At 39.2% G+C, this 8364-nt stretch overlaps 1 protein-coding gene across 1 annotated transcript in view; it reads left to right on the top strand.

Moving 5' to 3' along the window:
• GANC (glucosidase alpha, neutral C) overlaps window positions 1-8364 on the top strand; it is an 80515-nt gene that overhangs the window by 57517 nt on the left and 14634 nt on the right. Inside the window, exons 16-19 of the mRNA XM_044660020.1 lie at window positions 1126-1227; window positions 3048-3291; window positions 5428-5492; window positions 7574-7650. Of these exons, the coding sequence (XP_044515955.1) occupies window positions 1126-1227; window positions 3048-3291; window positions 5428-5492; window positions 7574-7650 (488 nt within the window). The remainder of the gene's footprint in view (window positions 1-1125; window positions 1228-3047; window positions 3292-5427; window positions 5493-7573; window positions 7651-8364) is intronic.

Raw genomic sequence — 8364 nt, 5'->3', positions numbered from 1 at the left:
GAAAGAAAGAAAGAAAGAAAGAAAGAAAGAAAGAAAGAAAGAAAGAAAGAAAGAAAGAAAGAAAGAAAGAAAGAAAGAAAGAAAGAAAGAAAGAGAAAGGAGGAAGGAAGGAAGAGAAAAAAGAACAGAAGGAGGGAGGGAAGAGAGGAAGGAAAGAAAGAAGAAGGAAGGAAGGAAGATCAATTTAATAAACATTTCCAAACCAGTGTTAATGAAACAACAGGAAGATTACTGAAAATCTTCTTTGCTACGTCATCTCTGGGAGCTTCATTACTAGAAGGCTACTTGTTCATCAATGCTTCATATAAAGAGGTTACCAATTTCTGTATAACTCCCAGCAAGATATTAAAGAAAGGGTTTTATTTAATTGATTCTCTGGTGTACAGACATTAATCAAAGACTGTTGACAAAATAACTGGGTGATTCATTCAAAGCGAAAAAGATGCTTATACCCCCTCTTTTCCAAATGGATGTGATGATGTTAAGTTTCTGTTCATTAATACTTAAATATACAAATATTCTGTTTAGTGTAATATTTATGGACTTCCATAGCATATTAAATCCCAGAGGAAAGTGTGAAAAAGCATAGGAACAAAGTAATTTTTCTGGCCCCCAGGCTATCCTAAACCACTCCTCAGAGAAAAAATAGGTACTCAAATGCTATAAAATCACCAAGATGAGAATGAAAAAGCTACCAGGATTATATGGATCTCTCGAAGTCAGATATTTCCCTTTGTGCGTCCTTTTAGTGCTGGCCAGTCTACCTTCAAAAACCTTTCCCAACTATGTCAGTCATTTCCCTAAATAGATCTTGTGATTCTCAAATTTGATCTATGGTGTTGCATTTTATTTTGTTTTGTTTTTAAATGCTACAAAAAGCAAAATTAAATAACCATTTTTAATAAAATAAGCTGGAAAAAAACCCTAAAGGAAACTATTTCAGAGTCTTTTTAAATGTACAAAAATATTTTTACACATTCTAGAATGACAAATATAATAGTTTTAATTGGTGTTTAGTTTGTCTGTTCCACTAAAGGTCTTGGGTGTTAGGTGCTAAACATAGCTTGGTGTAATTTTCCTCTAATTAATCATGTTCCTTTTTATGCCATGTTGCTCATATCTCAGGTGCAGTATGGACAGGAGACAACGTAGCAGAGTGGGATTACCTGAAAATTTCCATCCCAATGTTGCTGACTCTCAGTGTCACTGGCATTGCTTTTTGTGGAGGTGAGATAGAATCTCCAGGGCTTAGGGGGTTAGGAAACAAAGGAATGAAGGTATTTTCCTCCACGTGGACAATACATCTCCACTCGTCAGCTGCTTTGGACTTCCAAAGAGATGAGTGAGAGAAAGAAAAAAGTGCATGTGACTAGAAAGATGAGAAGAAAGTAGGGAGGGGAAAGTGGGAGAAAAACTCCAGAGCAATGCATTTCCCATCACAAACAGAGGAGAAGAAAATGAAGCTTCTAGAGAAAGAACCACAGTTTTGTTCCCCCTGTCCCTTTCACCTAGGTAGAGTTAATTAATACTCAAAAGATTATTTTCCCTGAAACTCAGAGAACGGTGTATAATTCCCCACAAAGTCCAAGAATTTATAGGATCTTTAAAAACTGAACACATGGCTATATGTCAGCCTCACAGAAAACTCATCTGTTCAACCAGTCTTTAAAATTTTAGTGGTGGAGGTAGTTATGTGGCTCAATTAATTGAGAGCCAGGCCTAGAGACAAGAGATCTTGGGTTCAAATATGACCTCAGACACTTCCTAGCTTGTGGCTCTGGGCAAATCACTCAACCCCCATTACCTAGCCCAATGATGGTCAACCTTTTGAGCTTGGTGTGTCAAAAAACCGAGCATAACTCAGGTGGTGAGTCACTTTGAGAAAAAACAAAACATAATTTAATGATATTTATAGTTTAAATAACAAAAATGTATAATTATAATATATAACTGTATTTAAAAAACCAAAATAGGTAAATTAATATAGGTAGAATTGTCATCTACAGTGCACAGAGTGTCTACACTACACTACAGCAAATGTTTCATCCTGGGCATGCGACCCCATACTTCTCTGTATGCAACTACATGCAACCACATGTCATCAAAAATGGATATATGTGTCAGTGCTGACACGTGTGTCATAGGTTTGCCATCACTGGCCCAACCCTGACCACTCTTCTGTCTTAAAACCAATACACAGTATTGATTCTAAGGAGGAAGTTAAGGGTTTAAAAGAAAAGAAAATCTTATTGGCTGCTTAGGGAATGGCTAATCACATTGCCCTCCCCCCCACACACTATGAGTGAAGCCAAGCTGTCTGGACATTGAGGCTGTTACTATAATTCCTTCTCTGGTGTTATTCCTGGCCTTATTTTAAGCATTTGGTTTTTTATGGCATCAGTTTTTACCATTTTTCATATCAAGAAATAAAGCCAGTCTGCATTCAAAGACCTTTCCCAACTACGTCAGATATTTCCCTAAATAGATCCTCTTGTGATTCTCAAATTTAATATGTGATGTCATGTTTTATTTTGTTTTGTTTTTAAATGCTATGAAAAGCAAAACTAAACTACCCAATAGTAATAGTCCAATTTAGATTATCTATATTTCTTTGTAGCATTTCTCTAGTCTAACTTTTGCTTTTAAATCAATCATTTATCCAAAGTGATTTTCTGACTAACATCTGATAGACTTTCTATAATTATGATTTCTGGTGGCTCCAGGGCTCAAGGAAATATAGAACACTTGATCTCACAGTAAAATAACGTCCTTCTTTTCTGCCATTGTAATTCCATCCCTTTAACCAGAACATACTGTTGAATCCTGAAGCAAGTTGAATTTCTAAGGCTAAATGCCTGTCTTTGAAGCTGCTGGCACCCATTACTCTGCATTATGTTGGTCCTTCAGGATGGAGACAAAGTCTTTTAGCTCCTGTTCTCTTTTTTCTAACCCCTTACCTTCTGTCTTAGAATCAACACTGAATATTGGTGATGCATTATTTACTGACCTACTCTGGCCCCCATTTGGCCTTTCTTTTTAACAACCAGCTGATGTAGGTGGATTTATTGGAGACCCAGAGCCAGAGCTGCTGGTACGCTGGTACCAGGCTGGAGCCTACCAGCCCTTCTTCCGAGGCCACGCCACCATGGACACCAAGCGGCGTGAACCGTGGCTATTTGGAGAGGAAAATACCCAGCTCATCAGAAAAGCCATCAGAGAGCGCTATGCCCTCCTGCCTTATTGGTATTCCTTGTTCTACCACGCGCATGTGGCTTCTGAACCTGTCATGAGGTAAAAAGGGTTCCTCCAACAGAGGCGGCATACTGCTCAGCAGATGATCATTTTAGGCACAAGAGCAAGAGTGACTACATAATCCTTTTTTTTTTTTAATTTAAAGAGATTTTATTTTTGCAATTACATGCAATAATAATTCTCAACACATGCTTTCCAAAATTTTAAGTTCCAAACTGTCTCCCTCTCTTGCCCCTCTCAGAGAGGGTAAGCAATATGATCTGGGTCTTACCTGTATTAGCATATAAAACACACTTCCATGTGGGTCCTTGTTGTGAGAGCACACTCATACATCACCCAAACCCAAAATAAAACCATAAACACACTGATGGGAAAGATAATAGGCTTTGATCTGCATCCATCCAACTCCAACAGTTCTTTCTCTGGAGGTGGATAGCATTCCCTGTCATAAGCCTTTCAGAATTATCCCAGATCATTGCATTGCTGAGAGCAGTCAAGTTTTCACAGTTGATCATCATATTATATTGCTATTACTATATAATACTTATAAGAGAAAGTATGTGAAAGAAATTCATGAGTTTAATCCAGTGGCCCCTCACCAAAGGTTTATTATGGGCACACTCACCGTGCAAGGTCTGGTAGGCACTGGAATATGTAGTAGATAAAACTAAAAACAAATCTCTGGCTTTTTGATTAAATTTTATTATTTGATTTTTAAAAAAAAAGGAAATAGATATATTTCTAAAAGAGGGAGATGACAGTTTTTTAAATCCTTATCTTGCATCTTAGAATCAATATTATATTTTGGTTCTAAGTCAGAAAAATGGTAAGGGATAGGCAATGAGGATTAAATGACTTACTTGGAGTCACACAGCTAGGAAATGTCTGAGGCCAGATTTTAACCCAGGACTCTTGTCTTCAGGCCTGGCTCTCAATCCACTGAGTCACCTAGATGCCCCCCTTAGAATTTTCTTTAGTTCATTTATTGTTGCACTGAATTTTTGCTGTCTTGTGCTTTAAGCACGCTCTTGCATCGGACACTTTCAAAGCTTCTGGTTTGGAGCAAAGTGTTTTGGGTCTTTCTTTTTTTCCCAATAAGAAAAAACTCCCTGAATTTTAAAGAAAGCATATGTGTACCTTGGAGACAGCTAGGTAGTGCAGTGGATAGAAGCCAGCCTGGTGTTGGGAAGACTCATCTTCCTGAAATTAAACCTGGCTTCATATACTTATTAGTTGTGTGATCCTTGGCAAGTCATTCAACTCTGTTTGCCTCAGTTTCCTCATCTGTAAAATGAAATGGAGAAGGAATGGTAAGCCACTCCAGGATCTTTGTCAAGAAAATTCCAACTGGGGTTACAAAGAGTCAGACACGACAGAATGACAGCCGCAGCCATGCATATCTCATGCTTATGTTAGTGTCCTGTAGAAACAGAGCATGTATTGTGAAGAGCGGGAAATGAACTAGATGGAAGGCATATTCAAGTGGAAATCAGGCTTGGGTCTTTTTTATTTTATTTTTTTGATCAGTTACCCAAGTAACTATGGACAAAAATTGGACTGAGCCCTTGAAAAAAATGTTTCCAGACCCCCTGGCCAATATAATCCACCAGCATCATGTCAATGATGGCAGTGCTTATTGGTAGCCTGAATAGACACAGTATTTATGGTTTTAATTTTTATTAAATTTTTCACTCATTCTACATGATTCAGAAACAGGTAAATATTAAGAGGAAGGACAGAGAGCAGTGAAAATTTGCAGATACTGAGATTTCTCAGTCTCATTGGAATTTTTTTTTTAAACCCTTACCTTCCATCTTGGAGTCAATACTGTGTATTGGCAATGGGGGTTAAGTGACTTGTCCAGGGTCACACAGCTAGAACGTGTATGAGGTCAGATTTGAACCGAGGACCTCCCGTCTCTAGGCCTGACTCTCAATCCACTGAGCCACCCAGCTACCCCTCTCATTGGAATTCTTCTAAGGCAACAATGCTGAATTATAGGAACTGTTCTTAGAATATCAAATCCTAAAATCTTGGAGGGTTTTTCAATTTTCTATTTATTAATTGCAGTTAAAAAAAACCTGTTGAAATTTTTATGAAATATGTGAATGCTTATATTAATAAAGAAGAAGAAGAAGAAGAAGAGAAACAAAACTTCTCCTTTCCTTTTTCCAGGCCCCTCTGGGTAGAATTCCCAAAGGAATTAGAAACTTTTGATGTGGAAGATGAGTACATGTTAGGTGAGCTGAATATTCTTTGTACTTTATTTTTTTTTAAACCTTAACTTTTATCTTGGAATCAATAGTGTGTATCGATTCCAAGGATAGAAGAGCAGTAAGGTCTAGGCAATTGGGGTTAAATGACTTGCCCAGAGTCACACAGAAAGGAAGAAGTGTCTGAGGCCACATTTGAACCCAGAACCTTCTCCAGGTATGGCTCTCAATCTATTGGGACACCTAGCTTCCCCCTGTACTTTCTTATAATAAATAAGAGAACTTATCACTAAATTTTTTGATATTAGAGTAGTCAAAAGATACATGAGTACAGGGAAGAAAAAAGGACATCCCACTACAAGATTTTTAGTAGTTAATTTATTGGCAAGATCTTCATACTATTTTCGGTCATCATTTGCTATCTTGTGAGATTCACGTTAACATCCATTTCTGGAATTCCAGTCTTGCTCCATAAACCCTACTTGTAGAATCCAACTAAGAATTCTAATTTCCAGACCCATACCTGCTCTGCCACCTTGGAGAGAAAAGTCTTACAGTTTAGAGATGTGGCAGAGCCATATTTTTTATTCATTACTTAGTTTTTAAAATCAGTTTAATCATCTCCCAAGCAACTGTGGATAAAAATTATATTGAGCATTTGGAAAAAAATGCTTCCAGGCCCCTCCCATATTCAAACTTTGAAAGTTTCTTTTCATGACTTTGCTTTTTATTAAGGAATAAAAGCAGAGAATATGCTATATCAAATATGTTAAGGAAGCTTGCCACTTTGGGGGTAGAAGAAGGAAGCCGGGCTCCCTTGTCCATTGCCAGAAAAGCAAGAAAGTGTGTAAGTGGCAAAGGGCAGAAGGAAGGAAAATGTATTATGATCCTTCTGGATTTTAAGAAGAGCCCAACAAAGAAGAATGAACACTTCTGTGGGTTTATTCTTCCATTCCCTTTCTGTACCAAGGATGCAAAGCCGAGCGCAAGCTCACGAGCTTTAAGGAGGCTCTCTCACTGGCCCTGCACGTGAGGATCCAGAGTAGCAGTGGTTTAAAAGTTCTTTGTCCTCAGTTTAAGAAAACAGTAATAAATTATGTTTTCCCTATTAGCTTATTCCTTCGTAACCCAGCATGGAGTCAAAGCTAGGTGACACGGCGGACAGAACACCAGGCTTGAAAGCAGAAGGACTCCTCTTCCTGAGCTCAAATCCAGCCCCAGACACTTAGTAGCTGTGTGAACTTGGGCAAGTCATTTAACCCTGCTTGCCTCCGTTTCCTCATCTGTCAAATGAGCTGGAAAAGGAAATAGCAAACCATCCCAGTGTCATTGCCAAGAAAACCCCAAATGGGGTCCCAAGGAGCCAAACAAGACTGAAAAATGACTGATTAGTAAATAGGAGAGCTGTGCTTTGGAGTCATTTAAAACACCTGCATTTAAAACAGGTCTGCTCCTTATCGACTTCTCTGGGCCTCAGTTTCCTCATCTGTAAAATGAGAGGGTTGGATTTGTCCATCTTGTAAGGTCTCTTCCAGCTTTAAATCCATGATCTATGATGTAATGGTTGGCTGTTAAGCCCTGAGAGAGGTTCATGAACTCTTCAGACTACTCATGTACCCACTGCAGCAACTTGCTCAATGACAGTCCAGGGCCTGAATTAGTGCTTCTCTCCGGTGCCTGAGGTATTCTCAGAGTGGCTTGGGGAGTGGAGACAGTTGGGCTCCATAGTAATAATGTACACTAATATATTTACTGAAGCATCAAGGCTCCCAGCCGCTACAATCACATCTCTTTTTAACCCTTAACCTTCCATCTCAGAATAAATACTGTGTATTTGGCTCCAAGGCAGAAGAGTGGTAAGGGCTAGGCAATGGGGGTTAAGTGACTTGCCCAGGGTCACAGAGCTAGGAAGTGTCTGCATCCAGATTTGAACCCAGGACCTCCCTGTCTCCAAGTCTGGATCTCTATCTACCTCACCACCTCGCCACCACCTACAATCATATCTTGATGACCGTAAACTATCTCTTAATCCTCAAAAGGGCAAAAAAGTGTTTTTCAGACCTCTCATGAGAAAATTAGTTTAATTGATTTTCCATTCCTTTTTTTAGGAAGTGCTTTGCTAATACATCCAGTCACAGAACCAAAGGTCACAATGGTTGATGTGCTTCTGCCTGGGTCTGAGGAGGTAAGAACGGATAAGTTGTCCCATTAATGTCCTTTGTTTCTTTGAAAAACCCTTACCTTCTGCCTTAGAATCAATACTAAGTTGTTTCTAAGTTCTAAGGCAGAAGAAGAGTAAGGGCTAGATAATGGGGGTTAAGTGACTTGCCCAGGGTCATAGCTAGGAAGTGTCTGAGGTCAGATTAGAACCCAGGACTTTCCATTTCCAGCCTGGCTCTCTATCCACTGAGCCCCCCCAGCTGTCCTTTACGTCCTTCATTCTTTAAAGGAAAAAATATTGTTGTTCTTTTCCCTTTTTATGTCACCATCCTGTCCTGATGCCTTTCACCACTAGTCTTTGTATGGGCAGAACCTTCACAGCGAGTCAGTTAGCTCATGCAGTGGATAGAACACCTGGTCCAGAGTCAGGAATACTTTCTAGCTGTGTGGCCCTGGGCAGGTCACTTAACTCCCACTGCCTAGCCCTTACCACTCTTCTGCCTTGGAACCAATACTCAGCATTGATTCTAAGATAAAAGATAAGGGGAAGAAAGAAAGGAAGCAAGGAAGAAAAGAAGAAAGGAAGAAAAGAAGAAAGGAAGAAAGGAAGAAAGGAAGAAAGAAAGAAAGAAAGGAAGAAAGGAAGAAAGGAAGAAAGAAAGGAAGGAAGGAAGGAAGGAAGGAAGGAAGGAAGGAAGGAAGGAAGGAAGGAAGAAAGAAAGAAAGAAAGAAAGAAAGA

Source organism: Gracilinanus agilis, chromosome 2, assembly GCF_016433145.1.
Source record: "Gracilinanus agilis isolate LMUSP501 chromosome 2, AgileGrace, whole genome shotgun sequence".
Classification (NCBI taxonomy): domain Eukaryota; kingdom Metazoa; phylum Chordata; class Mammalia; order Didelphimorphia; family Didelphidae; genus Gracilinanus; species Gracilinanus agilis.
Note: the sequence above shows the minus strand (reverse complement) of the source record. Positions and strands in the feature narration are given on the sequence as shown.